The 20,008-nt window shown below is 39.7% G+C and overlaps 1 protein-coding gene across 1 annotated transcript in view; it reads right to left on the reverse strand.

Annotated features, from left to right (window-relative positions):
• Positions 1-19,785, reverse strand: part of gucy1a2 (guanylate cyclase 1, soluble, alpha 2) — a 33,207-nt gene extending 13,422 nt beyond the window's left edge. Inside the window, exons 1-4 of the mRNA XM_054603063.1 lie at positions 19,459-19,785; positions 13,919-13,980; positions 12,355-12,479; positions 9,846-10,756 (exon numbers count right to left, since the gene is read on the reverse strand). Coding sequence (XP_054459038.1) covers positions 9,846-10,756; positions 12,355-12,479; positions 13,919-13,980; positions 19,459-19,785 — 1,425 coding nt within the window. The remainder of the gene's footprint in view (positions 1-9,845; positions 10,757-12,354; positions 12,480-13,918; positions 13,981-19,458) is intronic.
• Between the last annotated feature and the right edge of the window lie 223 nt (positions 19,786-20,008).

Here is a 20,008-nt window from a genome sequence, read left to right on the forward strand (position 1 = left end):
TAAACACATAATGCAGCCTGCAACCCACAGGGTCCGAGTTCAAGACACACTTAACCCCTGAAACACAACTTGGTGTGAAACCGTTTTTATGAACTACTGATTGACCAACTAAGAACACACACACATACACACACACTAATTCAGTAGTTTAGTAGGCATGGTTTTACTGTAGCACTGTATGCCTAACATCTGCACATGCTGCCACACCAATAATGCAGTAATCATAGTGCCATCTTGGAGTTTAAGAACAGTTGTGTGAGTACACCCACTCAAAAGCAGACACTAATTCATCAATAGTCAGACTGGGCAAGATACAGGTTACACAATTACAATAAATGTTCTGTGGGATGAGACTGCTTCAGGTACAGGCTCATGATTTGTTACAAGTCAGTTTGCTACAAGCAGTATGACCAGCAATGCAGATTGTGCAGAATGGCCTTGCAACCTGCCATTCACAGGAAAAATTGCAAGTTGCACTTTTACTTGACAAGGACCAGCTGGAACAATGCCTGCTCAGGTAAACCTTAAATAGCTTGCGCTTTAAAGCTAAGGTCACCACACTATGTTAGTCTAGACTCAGTATCCTGTACACACTGTAAAGCCTTAAATGTGGGATGCCCCAGCATCAAAGCATCAGGACCAGCAAACTCATCAAGCAATCCTGCAGGACTGGCATGACTTTGCCTGAATGCAAGATGTCTGCCATTAATGCCATTTTTGTTTCATTGTGTCTTTTCTGTTACATAATGAAGATTGAAATTTCCATCTAACAGCTGTTGTTGCTTTTTTAAATTCTGTACAGTAGGTATAATTATACCGGTGTCTCACCAGATTACTCTCTGTGTCCGTGCTATGTTGCTCTGTCACTCTCATTTTCTGTCTTAATCTGTCACAAACTCTCTCACACACACTAATGCACAGATACAAACATCCATGGACACACACATGCACACATCCCTGGAGGCAGTTGCGTTGGCCTAGTTGTGCGTCTGTGTTTAACTCAGCACTCTCCTCTCCTTCTGCCTGCATCTCTGGCATTACAGCACAGTGAAAGAGGAGGTGAGTGACGAAGGAGGAAGGAAGGGCAAAATGAGTGGTTAGGAAAGAAAGCATCACACAGAAAGAAGGGGGAAGGGTGGGAGAGATAGGAGACAGATAAAAATAAGGTGGGAGGGCTAAATAAAATAGAAATAGATTATGAGAAATAATAGAATAGTAGAAATAGCTAGATGGATAGAGGCAAAGAAAATCGGAGAAAAGTAAAAGTAAGATAAAAGATGAATCAGTAAAAACTCAATGCAACCGGCTAAAACCAAATCAAACTGTGAGAATAAACAGTATGTTGTGTCTTAGTCAATATGTAGTGATTATTCTTTGCGTTAGGTTGTTACACATTTACCCCGAGCCCTTGTTCAAGGCCACTGCATTGTCACCACAAGGAAATAACGTTCTGCAGCTGTAACTCTGAGAATTCTTTACAGATAAACTTGTTAAAATGTTTTTAATGCAATATTTCTGGGCATTGAAACTGATTGTTATGCTTTGACATGTTTCTTTTGTAGTGGGGGTGGTGGCCAAGTGGTAAGGCGTTGGTCTCGTAAACCAAAGATCATGGGTTCATCACCCATCCGTACCTTATCACGTCGGCTCCAGCACCCCTGCGACCCTTAACTGGATAAGCAGGTTACGGAAATGGATGTTTCTTTTGTCCAACTACAAAATTTAGCGCCAACAATAATGCTTTGAAAATTCAAATTCAGATCAAATCTATTTATTGTTGATGCCTAGTCACTCTGTGCATATTTGTGTGTTTTGAATGTATGCATGTTTGAGGGTTTGTATTATAAAGCATAAGTTTATGTTAATGTTTTATGTCCTAAAATAGCAAGGCACACTGTGATGTCACATTCTACATACACAAGATCTATCTTAATGTACAGATTCAGGCTGCTATCACCATAGGCAACAAGGAGCTGAAGAAAAAAAGAGGGAGTGAGCAGAGAGGGACAAGAGAGAGAGAGACAAGGAGAACGAGACACATGATGTACAAGAGACAAAGATGGAGAGAAGGATAGAGGGAGATGGAACGGACAGCTAATGGATTGTCTTTTGTGAGCGGTCTCTGGCATGTCAACACACTCATTTGCATGATGAAGCACTGAGAAGCAAAGAGTTAATGAGTCAGCCTCTCTCATCCCTCTCTTTCTCTCTCTCCAACACACACACACACACACACACACACACACACACACACACACACACACACACACACACACACACACACACACACACACAAACACAATGCTCCAATCTAGTCAGACACCGGCTATATTGTGTCATATTCCTACATCCCACTCTCACAGTAAAAGAAATGCACACACTCACACGCAGCATGTAGCCTAGATAAACATTACATTTCAAAAAACAAAACACACACATTTGCATGGGAAGTGCTTGTACTTTGTCGTTTCAGATGAAAGAGTCAGCAAAAGCTTTAAAATGCTGATTCATATTGAAAAAAAAAAATCAGCTGTGAGGTTAATTAATTTACGACTAGAATCAGAGATCAAAACGCGTCATTTTGCAGGATTTATGCAAGCTATAGAAAAATAACAGACAATGTTTAAATGCACTGGATGCAGGTAATCAACTAATAGGACTGTTTGGGGCAAATTTAAATGTATTAAAACAGGAAGCTCAAAACACGAAGTAATAGGAATAACATAGCATTTAAAAAGAATCTTCTAACAGGAGCTACTTGGTGTGTGGATCAATCAGTTTTAATTAATTTTGCTATTTCTTTGATCTAGCACTCATCCTATTGGAAACTGGATCTGCATGTCTTTCTGCACTAATATGCACCTGATTGAAAAATTGGATCAAGTTGAAAAACAGACCTGTTTGAAATTAATGGAATAAAAACTGTTTAATAGAGATGACATCAAACAGCTTTATTGTAAATACATCTTTCAAACACCAGCAATTTGGCCGCAAATATGTTTGAGGACCATTTTTTTAACTCTTTTATGCAAAAAGAATGAATAGCCTATTTCTGCATCATATGTTTTCCACCTTAAAAAAATTAGGGATGGACTGACTCTTCTTTTACTGTCCCGATACCGATACCTGGGCTTTGGGTTTCGGCTGATACAGACTACCAGTCCAATACCAGTGTCTTATTAATACGCTGTATGTCTCACTGTGTGGAAGAGATCATTCTTTTATGTGTAAGGAAAAATCAAGCTTGACTTTAACAATGCTTCCCTAACTTTGCTAAACAAAATGTAACCAATAAACATGTAGATATGAATTCACTGAAAAGTTATTTGTTTTGTTAAAATAATAAATCGAGCACCAGCAATTTGGTAAAAAAGATTTAAACGAAACAGGAATCACATTTCTTTGTGAGCATTTAGAGTAAATATTTAAATTCCAAATTTATAATAATATAGCAGCTGAAATGCTGCTGGATGCATCTGGAAGTGCTTGAATAAGTTGGTGGTGTTATATTTCACAGTGCTACTGCCACCCCTCAAAACATTGGCTTTGCAGATATTGCAAGCAGCCATAGAACTTCCAGACAGCTGATGTGTTGTTAGTACCTTCAGCAATGCCGCCTAACAGCATGCTGCTGGAACATGACGTATACACTGGAAATCAGACGTGAAAGTGTAATTGAATAGAAGAATAGATCGTCCCCATTGTCACAGATACCCCAATACAATTATGTGAGACATTCTATTCTATTTATCTTTGTTTCAACTATCAAACTAAAATAGCTGTGTCTTGTTCCGGTGTTTTATTCCTGTTTCCATGCCTGTTTTTCCTCCTCCATTGTATTTTCATTTGCCCTGTTTTGTAAATGTATCAGTAGCAGACAGAGACAAAGAGGTCAGTGATTTTCAAAGGATTTTCTCCACTGAACAAACAAACCATCACGGCAGTGATTTATCTAGAAACAGATCAAAGGTGGTGCTAATGTCAAGTTTGTCTTTGTACTCAGACACGCAGCTGCACACATGCACAACAAAACGTCATTCTGGAAACCCTGAAAATGCAAGTATGACATTGCAAATTTTAGTACTTTAAGTACTCCTTAGCCTTCACAAATCGTCCTGCTCCTCAATCTCCCATAACATATTACATTGGGTACCAATGTCATAGAAAAGATCAGGGTTTGTGTCTGAATACTAAGGGCATTTTTTTAAAAACTAAAAATCAGCTGAAGTCAAGACAAGACTGCTGGTTTAGGACTCCAGCTCCACACACATTGTTCACTTAGATCCGTAAAAAAAGCACTGACTCATCCTAACCAGAATTCTGACTCTGTGACCCAAAGAGTCTGGGAGCTTTTTATTTTTTAGAGCGCTGGCAACACTAACGTGGAGGCAGGTGTTGTGATTCATGGATTCTCTGTCTTATTCATCCTGTTGTTGTTAAGAGAAAGAAAATATCATCATCCAAGTTTGTCTACATCCACAGCTTGGCCCTGGCCCAAACAAATGACATCAACATTTACATTTCCTGTCTTTTAGTAGGCTAAATTCTACATGCTTAAAAAAAGCGAGTGCATAACCTTGTTGATATGTCTGATAACCAAACCACCAAAAAGTGTTTGCTGATATCTGAGCTTAGTTCAGCTCTGTTCCAAGCTTCGAAAGCATAACCTTTCATCAAGCCTTCTTCAGAGCGTAACTGCAGCCGGGGGACTTACTTGTGTGTCAACTTCAACGCAGTTTAGTGACACTTCTACCAGTGACTGAGTAATTGTGACATCACAACTGTACAGAAGTCCTGGCTGCTTGTTTAAAAGCACAGTTTCTGAATATGGTCTGTGTATCTCCATGCTGACTTAGTATTTATATACCCCGTAGACCTGCTTTATAATAAAAAAAATAACTGGGAAATCTTTCTTTCTACAATATGGGACCTTTAAGGATAAAGGAAACTGTGGTGTTAAGGAGACATGATGAACAAGATGATGAACTGGTTAGAGGACAGCTTTTGACAGTGCAACCTGTGTACCCTCCCCTGTGTGCAGATCGCAGTGCTCACACTAAGCAGGGAGACAAGAGAGAGCTGTGATTTGACCTTTTCAGTAGGTCTTTGGATGCCTCTTGCACAGCCCATGTCCCTGGGTGAATAAAAGGAAAGGAGTCAAACTGAAAACCCACTACAGGCTACTCTAATACACACACATAGTGCTACACAGGGGAGTGCTCTTTTGTGGCCTCTTTACCTTGGCCTGTCGCCTTCTCTCGCTGCCCTTTCTAGTGAAAATGTCAGCCCATCCTTCTCTTCCTCTCCCCCTTTGTTCTGCTTCTCTGCCCAGGTGTCACACGATTCATATGGCAAAAATATAGTAAAACAATGTCCGCGCACCCAACTCTACAAATACATACCGCAACACACATCTTAAAGTGTCTAACTGATGCTGTTTGGAGTTTGGAGCCAGTGTCTAACTTAAACTTCAGCATCCAGGTCTGATACACATAAAAAGGGAACAGAAAAGGCAGCTACACTGACTCACTGAAACGATCATGAATGTGCTGAACTACCTTTTTTTTTAACCAGTGGGCTATGGACTAGAGAGATAAGAAAGACAGATTATAACGCCACCACCACACAGACCCAGAACACTAATACTTCAGCCAATCCCAAACTCAAATACAATGCTGTGACTGAACATCCTGTCAGTAATTCAAGTACATTGCCAGCCCCATTGATCTGGCATCTATAAAGGCAAAAACTCAAATATTATCAATGGTTTATAAAAAAAACCATTATGATTCTTCATTGTTAAAAGCCACAAACACATACTTATTTATATAAGTGAGGCAACAGTGACAATGTGCCAAATATGATTGATATATCCAAAAGCAAAGAAATTGTCTATATTGTGACATGTAAATTTGTGCTTAGGATAAAATAAAACAATAATGTTTATATAAGAAACCTGATTCAATTTAAATTCATCTTCTTGAATTATGGAGGATTACAGTCAAATTACAACTACACTTCCTCTGATCCGCGAAAATACAAGATATATAAGATACTGGTGAATCATAACCTGTAAAAGCTTACTAGCAGTCACAGTAGAATACATATTTGGGAGTGATTGATCGGTGGGTAAAATGTAACCCGAACAGTGACATAAGGTGAACCAAAAAGAAAGTAATGTCTGTCTCTCTTGCTCTAAAAATTTGAAAGAGGAAGACCAGGAAAGAGAAAGCACTTTTTTGAGCTATTGTTGTTGATTTTCAATTTTTGAGCTATAAATACTTTTTGAATTAAGAATCTTTCTAAATCTATAAGTGGGAACATTTCAAAAAGCTTTGAATATGTTAGAGCAGAAACAGAAATAGAACTAAGCAGCAGAGAGGGAGAGATAATGATAGTGAATATATTAGAGACACTGACAGAGAGTAGATGACAGTTATTATGAGTTATTATGTGCATCTGTATGTATTTATGTATGGATGTATGGAGGATCTGTGAACCTACGTAGTTGTGTTTGGTTGTCAGTTATTCAGATTAATGCACTAAACCAAGGGATTGGTTTATTTGTACAAAACAAGTCCAAAATCAGCCGATTAGAGCTCTGTGTACACAAAGCTGAAACACTATCCTAGCCTTCACACTGCAGAGCAAACAACATGAATGAGAGGAGCCCATATGAATGATTCACTTTTGTGCTGTTCACTCAGACAGAAATGTTAACAAATTATGACATAATAGCTACTTCTTCTAATAATATTAACTACTGTGGGTAATGTCATCTTGAAAAATGTTTTAAAAACATAATAATAGGAGAGCTGCAGCAATAAGTCGACATAAGGGTGTTGAGGATTGGACTGTTGGATGTATAAAACAAGACATTGGAAGACCTCATCTTGGGCTGTGATAAATTATAAATTTTCACTATTTACTGACTTCATAGAGAAACAGTTTATTAAATAATCAAGAATGATAGAAAGATTTATTGATAGGACAGCCCGAAATAATGGTTTAAATCCTTACACCCAGGACTTACAGCACATGTTTAAATACAATATCTAGATTTTTACAAGATACATTGCCGTCTTTAATCCTGAACATAAGACATGCTCTGCAGCACAGACATGACATGAACTGAAATGAAGCAGCAGACCACCCTAATCATCTTGCACCATGAAGCACACTAAAATAAATCACTTGGCATATTCTGCAAATACTAATTATACCAGGGTTGTTAAGAAATGTATTTTAACTGGTTTGTTTGCCGTTTGAGTATGATAGCTGTCTGTGGGTTCTATTTACGTGCCAGGGCAAAGACTGGTGCAAACAGGGCTCTGACAGGAAAACATGACATGACAGGGCTTTTAACTGCACCATCTGCCTTTGGCTGCAGATCTGTGGTGCTATTTATTCACATCTTGACACTCTGTATGATACATAAAATAAGATCATATTCCTATTTGGACAAGCCATGTCTTCATTCAGTAAGTCATGTCACACCCCTGTGAATCGGCAGAGATGTTTAAAAAGTAAAAGACAAGTTGAGTGACAAGCTGAAAGGATTATGATTTACCTTTACTACCTCCAACTCACATACCATTTATATTCAGCCACCTTTTTACTCATAGGGTTGCTTTGCCTACATGAGTGAAAATAGCAGGTGTGCCTAGAAAAGACCAAACAGTACATGTACATAAGACCTAACACTGTGTGCAGCTCACTCTCAAACAAATCCTTATTTTGTCTGTTTCCCTCACAGAATCAGCCCCAGGCTAGACAAGATACCACAAAAAAGTACTCCTCGAATGACTCAACAACCAGTAAAAACAACTGGGAGGGATTGAGTTCAGCTAAAGCTGCCTCAGAATCAGTTGCACTAGCAATATACTAGAACCTTTGAGTACTCTCTGTTAAACGTATTTTTATACCCGTAACATTTAGCCCCAAAATTAAATTGACATACCCTAAGTGACCAAAAGGTACCTTTAAACAATATTCCATCCATCTTCCGTAACCGCTTATCCAGTTAAGGGTCGCGGGGGTGCTGGAGCCGATCCCAGCTGTCAAGGGGCGAAGGCAGGGTACACCCTGGACAGGTCGCCAGCCTATCACAGGGCTGACATATATAGACAGACAACCACTCACACTCACACTCACACCTACGGGCAATTTCAGAGTCATCAATGAACCTAAGCTGCATGTCTTTGGACTGTGGGAGGAAGCCGGAGAACCCGGAGAGAACCCACGCTGACACAGGGAGAACATGCAAACTCCACACAGAAGGTTGTCTAGCCCGGGAATTGAACCCGGGCCCCTCTTGAGGCGACAGTGCTAACCACTACACCACCGTGCAGCCCTTTAAACAATATTGATAAACCAATTTTTTAAGCATCTTCTAATCTCCCCCGACCAAGAAAAACAAAACAAACAAGAAAATTAAAATTTGTTTATCAATATTGTTTAAAAAAAAATTTTAATTTTCTTGTTTGTTTTGTTTTTCTTGGTCGGGGGAGATTAGAAGATGCTTACTGCAGGGACATGATCCTTCAACAGCTTCCCACCCAAAACTGCAATAGTAGACAAACACCGGTAATCTTCTTTTTGAGCGTGCAACTTAAGATGTATCTAACTCACCATTCACAATCATACATACACCCAGTACAGCACTGTGGCTGGACTGAGCCATCTCCTCTCTGTCAGTTTCATTTATCATCAGGGTGTTTGGTGCTGACACTGACAGCCTGAGGATACCATCCAATCAGTAAAGAACTGGATATAGCATACAACTCTGATTGATTAATTGTTCCTGGCAAATTGGAACCAATTCAAACCTCATTCTTCCCATGTAGAAACATCACAGGCTTGTGGGTGACATGCAACATGTAGTGGAATGGCATTCAGTGTAGACAGATTGATTTTTCTGTCGTTTTTTTTTTTTTTGCTTAGTACACCCAAACTTTTATAGTGACCAATAACACTGCTACACTCTCTACAAGTTCAACTAAATGTTCATCTATACAAAACTCAGAAACTGTCTGCTTGACTGCTTGGATGCTAACAGTCTGTTAGCATCCAATGGAAACATATAAAACTAACTAGAAATTGAATGAAAATGTGGCCGTCTTGCACTCCACCTTGTTACTATGACACACAAGGCTCTCATTTGATAACATAATAGCACAGATATGGTGATTTTTATATTTATATCACAAATAAAAGTGCTGTTACAAACCAAATGAGCAATTAATAACTGTGCAACTAAAATAGGTGGATTTCAGCATGAGGCTTACTTTAGCACTGTACATTATTTTACTATGACCTAGAGGGTAAGGATGGTGATACTACATATTTTTATTAGTACCAACAATTCCATGAAAAGACGCCCAACAATGAACTCACATGTATCATCTACATAGCCAACCTTCCAGTGGTAAGTATCTTATCCCAATAGACTTTTATGTCCAAAAACTACTAAAAAACACATAAATGAGCATCACATCACAGTATTTGGGTAATATACCAGTCAATTACAATAAACATAGCCAGTGGAGTTTACTTTAAACACTGAACCGCCTGACTGACATGGAGCTACTCTCCAGTGATCAAAAAAATGGAGTGGCTAAGTCCTTTTTCATATTAACTACCTTGGCCCTCACCATTTGAATAACTGAATATGTCATCTATTGCAACAAAGTTAATTACTGTCTGTGGTAACAAAGACATTTTTGGGGACAAATTCGTCACTGGTTTTGGTCAAGCACTTCCTAAAACTGCAATAATTGTCTAAAATATATGGTGAAAAGTTGGATTTAGGCAACATTGTCATCTGTTGTGAATGAGATCTTTACCTTCTCCTTGGTGCCGGACTGCGTTGTATCAGGCCTGGTGCGGATGGTAAATGGGGACGCAAGTCTCAGCAGGATGCCCTGGAACGAAGGCTCCATCTTGGGTGAGACAATCTCAAAACAGTCCCTGAACAAGACGCTCCGGTGAAGCTCAATGCGAGCCTGTCTCCTCAATCCTTCTCCAAGCTGCAGTAGCTCCATGCGAGGCCCCAAAACAAGGTGAAACGGAAAGGCACGGCAAAACGTGGCCAGGCCTATGCGCAGATCACTGGGGTTGTTGGAGAGTGAAAGAGGGGGGCGCTCAGGGCTCACTGAGGCAGAATTTGGGAGGGAGGAGTGGGAAGGAGGGCATGTCTCCTGGATCTGGAAGGACACGCAAACTGTGGGAACAGCGGTTTGGAAAGGAGAGGGAGGAGACGGGGACGAGGAGGGCGAGGCAGGTGGGGACGCAGTCGGGGTGGGGGTTGTGGAGTCTCCGTCTGTGTGTTCTGTGTCTTCATTGGGCAATAAGGGAGTTAGTGGTGGCACCTCTTCCACCTCAACTTCTGAATGAAAGATCCGCCTGGCAACAGCTCTGATCAACCCTGGCATGACCAAGCCAACAACAGAGGCAGGGTTGAAACAATGAAGAAGCAACACCTTCCCTCTTCCATCTCCTTCTCCTCGCTCTCCAACATTATCCAATTTTCTTCTCCCTTTCTCCTCTTCGTAGGGATCCTTGCACTGGAAGGAGGGGCTCTCAGATGAGGCACGGCGGCCCGTGGAGGTGCGAATGTGTTCCAGAATGGCGTCAAAACCATTGAAGAAGTCCTGGAGGTTGCCGCCTACGGCCCGAAGCACTCGTTCATTTTCTTCAAAGCAGAGGCCGAAGAACTCTTCTCCGAAATGCTCTCGCAGCTCACAGAATGGTATTCCTGTGAGAGAGAGAGAGAGAGAGAGAGAGAGAATGCAAAACATTGATGTCAGCGATGCAGAAAATCACTCTTTTGAGGATAGACACAAATTATTAACATCATGGACTGATACACAACAATACACCTCACCTGCCCACATGCACACAATCGAATACCTGACTTAAAAAATCTACTTATGAACATAAGAAATATGACTTAGAAGACATGTCATTCAACATCAAACAGACTTGCATCTTGGATCAATCTTTTTCAGTAATTTTTCTCAATGCATCCCCCTAAGCGTGTGTAATATGTTCCTGTTACAGCTGCCTTTTACATGATACCCAGCATTACATCTGCTCCATGAAATGTCTTGACCAAGATTTAAATTCAGCTAAAAAAATATTAAGCATATCAAACACAAAATAACAGTGTTTGAAGTAATCAAACATCAAAGCCTTGCTAAAATAATGAATATTGATTAGATAAAATAATCATCTCACATGCCTACCAACTGAATAATATCTCAAGAAAAAATAGGATTAAGGGATTATAGCAAAAAGAAAACTGATATTTATGTATTATTTATAAAACCTGACACCACAAAATGGAACGGAAACTGTAAGAAATCTCAAATTTGTGCAAAAAAATAAACATAATTTGATAAAAAAAATGAATAATGGCTTAAAAGTGTATAATTATGTAGACTTACAGATAAACTCCAAACAATTCAATGCAAGAAGTGATGCTAGTTCTTAAGACACAATAATAAAAATGCTCTTAAAAACATGTCAAATTAGCATTATGTCGACGTAATAGAGCCATTGTATGCTATTACTATTAATATAAAAAAATATATAATATAAGAATTTCCAAGATTAAAGTAATACATATACATGAAAAGGATATTCTTTGAAAATTAGATTTTAGATTTTTAAAGTGAAGCTGAAGGGTTTTCTTTGCATGATGTCTGGACTCAGCCTTAAGGACAAATGAAGGACCTTGGACATAGAGTGGAAGTATTGCTCATTCTGATTGAAAGGAGTCAATTGAGGTGGTTTGCGCACAGATGCCTTCATTGGCAGCAAGACCTCCTGGACGCCTCCCTGTGGATGAATTCCGAGCACATCCTACTGGGACAGGCTCCCTCGGGATCCCACAAGAAGAGCAAGAAAACGTGGCATGTTAGAGAAGGATGTCTGGTCTACTGCTTGCTGCTACCGTGACTCACATCCAGGTGAGCGTCATAAAATGGTATCATATGATACCATATTTCAATTTTTCATTAAAAACTCTCTACAATGTGTTTTAGAGGACTAGCCTCTGTGGGATGGCTTTGTTTGATTGAAATATAATTGTCCACGAACAGATGTAAACAAACAATGCATGCATGTGTGTGTGTCTTGACATATAATAAAATTAGTAAAGTAAAGTGCAATCGATCGAGGGCAACACCATTAAAAAACACAGACAGTTACAAAGGATGAAAACTATAATAAATACATACACACACTCATTACCACACCAACTGGTATGCAGAGGAGATCACACACAGACACACACATATAATGCAAAGCACATAATAAGACACACAGACACACACATCTTACTGTACTTACCCAGTATGGTTGCCATGTACTGTAGGATTTGTAGGACATCTTCTTCTGAACCAGAATTTTCAAGAAATGGGCACTTTTCATCTCTCCTCTCTCTTTGCCTCTCCTCATTACCAACTTCCTGACACCTGTCAAAGACATAAAACAAACACACTTAGTATAAGCCATGGTTAGCGATGACGTCAGCAAATAAGAGAAGCTAATAGGTGCTAATAAGCTAATAACACATTGAACCCACATCTCATCCCTACAAGACTTTTTTGTGTGTGTGTTTTGTGCCAGAAGCCATCAGACTGTGTAATAGTTCGCTACAAACATTATTCATGACAAAGTCAATCCATTAAAAAAACTCTTGAAAGTTGTGGGTTTGAAAGCGTGAGTTTTTTCTGAAAGCTGAAAAGATATTCCAAAGTCATTCTCCAGTGCAATGAGCTTTACATAAAAAAAATAAACATTGTGTTGGGTTGGTGGGAAAAATCTATCTGCATAGATATTTAAGTTAAAATTAAAAATTGAGTGAGAATATACTGAAAACATGTTTGTGATTTAGTGACACTTTAATGAGCCTGTGTAGGTTCAACATTTTAGTAACTGTGCAGATCCAGGGAAACAGCTGGACAACAGAAAGGCAGGGACATTTTTTCAAGGTCAACTCCACAGTGTCAATTAAGGAGGAGCAAGTGATGCTCTTTTACTTCACACACAGATTTGTTTTGGTCTGGAAAATAAACCAGAGACCCCAAAGTCAAGAGCTTAATTTTTAACCTTTGCACCACTACTACATATACTGTCTAACAGAAGAAATGCCATTTGCTTTCAGGTTGCTTTTTTGAACTAAACATTATTGAGATAATAATGATATATATATATAATTATTCAGAGAGTATCCTGTTACATTCTATTATTTGCTTAAAGTAAACCAGCGGTCAGTTGCAATGCACATAAATCGAGCAGTTAACAAAAAATAAGGCCAAGGGGTGATGGAGAGTTGACAGGACAGAAATAGAAAATAGCCAAGGAAAAAGAAAAATCTAGTGAGTTCCCAATGCGTATTCTATATTTGTATTCAGTATGAGCTTCATGGACGATGTTCGTACGTGTTGTGCCTGGCTGAATCTTCTCTACTGCGTTTTACTGTTTTGACAGGGAGGGACAGAGCGGGAGAGGCAGAGACAAGAGGTGAAAGAGTGTTTCTATATATAAGATGGTGTGTGTGTGTGTGTGTGTGTGTGTGTGTGTGTGTGTGTGTGTGTGTGTGTGTGTGTGTGTGTGTGTGTGTGTGTGTGTGTGTGTGTGTGTGTGTGTGTTTCTTTCTGTCTGTGTGACCAAAAAAGACAGGAAGGCAGGAAGAATGAGACACTCAAACAGAAAGACAGAGACAGAGAGAGAGTAAAAGTGAGAAAAATAAAGGCAAAGGGGAGAAAATGAGTGATAGGGACGCTAGGACAAGACAGCGGGTAGACAGCACGTAGACAGCAAGGGCGCAGTGGAGACTGATAAAAGAGGATGGGAGACAGAAAAAGAACCAGCAAGAGAGACCAACAGCAAGAAATAAAGACAGTCTTACCTGATCTCTTGTTGTCTGTAGAATTGTAGAGTTCGCTGTAGAGCATCCTGAACAGTCTGTGTCTGCAAGAAAAAGTGAAAATATAAGTAAATGTAAATATTATGTGTATTTGTGTTTCCATTTTTGCATGCATTAAAGCGACAATACTGCATATTTACTAATTCCCAATAAAATCATTTGAATATATTACACACAAATTTGGTGGCTTCATTTCTTGGTGTTGTAAGGTCACATCATATCAGTGTTCAAAGCTCAGGTGAGGACACTTTAAAGTAAATATAATTGTGGATCCATTATTGATGTAATGGCCTAGGACAGCATGACACACAGTCACGCCCAGACTTCATGCACATCTGGACCATCTGAGTCCAGGTGTGCAGTAGCCTATTATCTGAAGTGTTATCTGCAGCTAAGACATGTTCAAATTGAATAGGTCTTTTTTAGAGGAGACATTATGACAAGTCATAGCAGTAAATAATCAAATTAATGATGGCTGAATTCCAAGTAGCTGCTTTAGTTTCAGGATGTTGGTAATGGACATGCTGGCTCACAGGATCACTGTCACGGCTTAGTGGGGCGCTAGAATAGAACAGAGCCATCATTGATGTTATTAGTAACACCTGTGCTTGGGAAAAACCTATTTCATATTATTTTTATTTTATTTTTAAAGGATAGCTGAGTAGCTTCCATAGCGTAAATGCGGAGAAAACTATGGTAACTGTCATCAATTTCATTTTGCATTTGTGAGAGTCATTTAGACAAGTTCTACTAATAGCCCAGCGCTGGTGGAAAAAAATAATTCACCCACATCAAATCCTGTGTGAGTGTGAAGCTGGCCTATTTTGCGTAACTGACAGCCTAAGCTAGAGGAGGCGGGTCCAATGTGATTATCTGAGATACGGCTCAAATGCAATGCTGTAGTGACAATACTAGAACACAGTGTGCCAGCTGGAGAGGTCATTCTGAGGCCTCCGGACAGATACAGGAGTGAGTGATTGTGTGTGTGTGTGTGTGTGTGTGTGTGTGTGTGTGTGTGTGTGTGTGTGTGTGTGTGTGTGTGTGTGTGTGTGTGTGTGTGTGTGTGTGTGTGTGTGTGTGTGTGTGTGTGTGTGTGTGTGTGTGTGTGTGTGTGTATAAAGAAACAGAGAGGGAGAGGTTGTAGATAAAGTGACAGTGTGTGAGCAGTCAGAGAAAAAAAAGTCTACATATTAGTCAGCAGGTGTTTTAAAAGGTGAATATTGTTATTTCACTAGCAGGTTAAATAATAATTAGACGTTATATTGTACATAACCAATCGATATTACAAATGTCTGGAGCTTGTATTAATGTCCATATCCGCTGATACAAAAATACTTTTTCACTATAAGCTACAGTGAGCCATATGTCAACTTAGCAACAACAGGAGCAAGATGGGCACTGATAGCTACAAAAATACCCAGTGGGCCATATTTTCACAGTCTATTTGTGAGGAAAAACTCCCTGTCACCTCTCTATTGCCTGTGTACAAAAATGGTTTTTTTCCTCAATCTCCTCTTACTGTATCCTTCATTCTGCTACTCATTTACCACAGAACAAGCACATTATAGTGTGGGCACACAAGATTCCTACAACATGACCAAACACACAAGCACTAACTGTTATCAGCCACACATGCATACATGTGCAAACATACTGTACACATACATCGTCATCAGTCTACATTGTTGCAATCCCTGGCATGTTTACTGCACACACAATTCCATACCTCATCACACAATAATCTCACTCACAAACCTGCCTAAAAGGCTAACAGCTAGCCAATCGCCTGGTTGTCAAGAAAAGACTACAATATCTAGCCTACACTTAGAAGATTCAATTAAACTTAATATGGTAAAACAGAATTATTATATAATATTTTTTTTATTATAAATTTAATTATTTCGTGTAACTGAATAAATATTTTAAAATATAATGTTATCATTTTGTGTGTAGACAGGATAAATGGCATGTAAGGAAAGATTAGTAAAACAAAATGTTCCTTCAAAAGAAAGTCGCCAAGTAAATTTTAGGTTTGGAGTTTAAACTCAAACTTTCTCTTTCTTTTAAGACATATTCTTCCCTCCTCCTTGTCCTTCTCTTTTTCCCTGTGGTCTTTATCCAAACCACTCTGTCTCATTTGTTTGCTCTGTTTCTTTACCTTGGGAGGGGAGCAGTATCTCACCAATACGCACTCCATTCCACTTGCTCTGTTGCTCTGCATTACTTTCTTTCCCAATGAGGTTCACTCACACTCTTCTCTACTCTATGTGAACCTGACTCTCCTGTGTGTCTGTGTGACGGATTCCTTTCCTCATTTTATTGCTACTTTCTCCTCCAAATTTCCAAAAGCATGAACCTGTGTGGTCTATGGTCACAGTGCAGAGGGTACTGGTGCTTCAGCACAGTTTGAACGCTGCCCCCACCCCTAAAGAAAATAGAAACTCATACACCAGATGAGACCCTGCAAGATTCCAGCATGAGACACATACCAGTGTGTTAAAAAAAAACCAAAAAAGTTAAACAGCTCATAATTCCATCTCTAATATCCATTTCACATTGCTGTGAAAAAAAATATCCTTCAAACAATTGTTTTTAAGTCTCTCGCCAAAACTAAATTTACCAAGTTTACATTTGAACATATCTTGATACTCATTTTTATTCAACAGAGCTTGAACTCTTCTTGAGAGTGTTTAACCACAGGTCTGTAGTACTAGTTTGGACATAAGTAGGATTGAACAGGCAGGATGTAGTGATCGGGTAGCGAATGACTCGTGTTGTTGTTGTTCCTGTGTAGCATAAATAAGCTGATAAATGACATGATAATGGGATTTCAAATCGTTGCATAGACTTGCATGTTTGTCATGTATATCTATAAATTCTACTGTAGTTCTAATTACATTAAAAAAAAACCTGTTACTTGTCTCAGCTCCAATAAATAAAGAAAAAAACTTTTTCATTACAAATCAGTTTGATTTATAAACAAACAAGCAGAGTTATTTTTCAAAACGTGCGACTCAAAAAATGACTTTCATCAATTCAAAATTCAATTGCAATGAAGGGGACATTTTTATATTATCACTAGTTTGTGAAGACAAACAAAATATTGTATCATCATTTTTGTTATATTGATTGTTTTAGTTATATATCGTGTTGCTCATGACACTTTGAATAATCTCTACTGGTGTGTTGTTTTCAAAAAAGAAAATGGCCATGGGAGTTATGAATTATTATTCTCCTCTGGAAAGGTTAGGGTCAGGTTAGGATTATTTTAAGGTCAGGGTTAGGGTAAGGATAAGGCTGGTAGCAGTTGTGGTCAGGGTCTCCAGAAAATGAATGAAATGTCCCCAAAAGTCATGAAAACACAACTGTGGGTGTGCGTGTTGTTGCTTCTGGGTCAGTGTGGTCATGGTGAAGACGACCACAGAGAGCTTGCTCTGTTCTCTCTGTCACGGTCCATTGCAGTCAACAACAGACACTGACACTGCACGCAGCCACAGTGTGTGTGAGAGAGAATAAACAGTGTGCTGTTTTGTTAGTGAGTGAGTGAGTGAGTGAGTGAGTGAATATATATGTCTATTAGCTAATATGCTAGTTTATGTTCCTACTTACTTATCATTGTTTTCTTTTATGGCACCATCTCTATAAATGTATTTAAATAATGGACAAACTTTAAAAAATACTATGCCAAAAATGCCATCCACTGTATGGCTGTTTGTTAGAGAGTGTAAGCTGCTCTATCAGAGTCCAGCCTAAGACACACACATGCACATAAACACCCTTCAGACAATAAAAAAAAAAAAGAAAATTACCCTTTTCCAAAGCACAACACCATAATGACCCTTACATATTAAGAGGGAAAAGGGCTCTATTCATGATGCCCAACTGATGCCTGCTATTGACCTTATAGGCAAACAAAACAATACTTACAAAGAGACACACAAACACAGTTCCACAAGGCTAGGAATTATCATCATTGAGTGCTATACAAACCATTTCTTTAAGTGTTCCCTTTGCCCTATTTTTTTCCACAGATCTATTAAAGATCAGGGCCAGTAAGACCCTACAACTGAAAGCTGGAGTTGGCTTCCAGTGATCCTCTGCAATATACACCAACTTCAGATTTTTAGCTGCGCTGTTGAATTTAATTATTTTGGGGAGGTTGTTCTCCTATATCGACTTCTCTGCAACATCTACAGTATTTCTCCCAGGAATGGGACCACAGGGTCTGAGCAATAGCAATTAGGAGAAACCTATTCCCACAACCTCCTACAATGTGATGAAAACCCAGCAGTGCTCTTATCATGTGGGGAACCAACATAAATAAACCAGAGCGTTAGTCAGTTTTAAATATGGCCAAAACTCCTATATAGATTTTTTCATGTCACATGTTTTCTCTACATATGTTTTGGTTTGAACTTTTTATGGTTAACACCATTTTAGCTACTGCTTATTTACAAATGAAATGATTATGGTGTCTGTTAATATTGGTGGGGGGATCTCTGCTCATAAATAAGTTTGCTCTGTCAGTCAATTACATTACATAACCTTTTAAGTTGGATATTCTAACTTGAAGCAAAGTGCAATATTTCCTGATGCAGATTCACATTTTTGCAAATTGGAATTTGACTTCTTTGACACTTTGACCTAGGGTACTTACTGGTATACGTTATTGTTGTCCATCTACATAACAGGGGCAACATTACAGGAGATGCAATTAAATCTCAAACTGATCACAAAGGACTATGCTATAGCAAATGCTCTAATCGCACATCATCCATCACAGTTGGACTCAGTTCTAATAGCGGCTTTATTACATTAGAGCCTGTAATACCACTGAGACACACAGAAACAGGCTTGTCACACTCTGTACATATAAACAGACAGAGCATGGGCTTCTCTCTCTCTCTCTCTCTCTCTCTTTCTCTCTCCCTCACAACAATATATTTATTATATAATCTGCCAGATGATTCAGGCTGGAGGATGAAAAGAGGCTTTTTTTTTTCAGACAGTACAGCAAACGTCACACCATGATGTGAGAAAAAAACATTGTCTGGGATTTCAGACAATAGCCTACAATGGTGGAATACCTTAAATGATGTGTTTTCCTGCTCTTACAGGCTGTGTATCCTCCTCAACTTTGGAGACAGCTGTGTGGAATGGAATATATGCCTCTGGCTATTTGGTTATCGTTTTGACTGTCTCTCTCAAAAAAAAGAAGGCTACTGAATGTCTTCTGGAGACCAATTGTCATTGATTTGGTCTATAATGTTCAGCTCTTATTGTACACGGAATGACAAACAAATTGGACCTACATTTGAACTGATTTCAGTAGAATGCTCTACAAATGACTGGTAAAACTATACATGTAGTTAGGCTATATTGCATATAATCCATAGGGGCCCTTATTGAACATTAAAGAAAGCTAGTTATGTGCAAGATGCCTAAATGACTCCATTTTAGGAATATTTAATGACATTTGGTTAAGACATAGTAAAGCTCTTCAGACTGAGCTGGAGGCCTACCGTGGGTGAGGTCATTCGCCTCAGGCTCTCCCCCAGTGAGTCCAGGTTAACCCGTCTCCTCCTGGTGACCCTCTTGTGGGGAGCACCGGGTCCTTGCTGCTGCTCCTCGCCCGCCGGGCACGCCGGCCTGTCGGCGGGGCTGCGTCCGTTCCAGAGCACCGCTCTGTGGGAGGAGGAGTGGAGGGAGGAGAAGGGGCAGCCTCGGCTCTCCTCCGCCGGCTCCGGACCGCCGTCCCCTCCGTCTCCACCGGGGCTCTCGAGCCCGCAGTCCGAACCCACCGAGCTGCTGAACGACTCGGACGAGATCTTGCGCGACGATGATGACATGGTGGTAGTGAGGAAGAAGAGGAGGAGGAGGAGGAGGGTGGTGGTGGTGGTGATGGTGTTGAGGATGATGATGATGCTGCTGCTACAGTCGGTTCCGTACCACGTCCACCTCTACGCCGGGGAGTCATCAGATAGTGGAGGCTGAGAGGGGTTGGGGTGGGTGAGGATTGGGGGGGGAGGTCTGTTTGTATAATTATGTATGCATATGAGATGTGCGTTTGCG

Source organism: Anoplopoma fimbria, chromosome 1, assembly GCF_027596085.1.
Source record: "Anoplopoma fimbria isolate UVic2021 breed Golden Eagle Sablefish chromosome 1, Afim_UVic_2022, whole genome shotgun sequence".
NCBI classification, from domain to species: Eukaryota; Metazoa; Chordata; class Actinopteri; order Perciformes; family Anoplopomatidae; genus Anoplopoma; species Anoplopoma fimbria.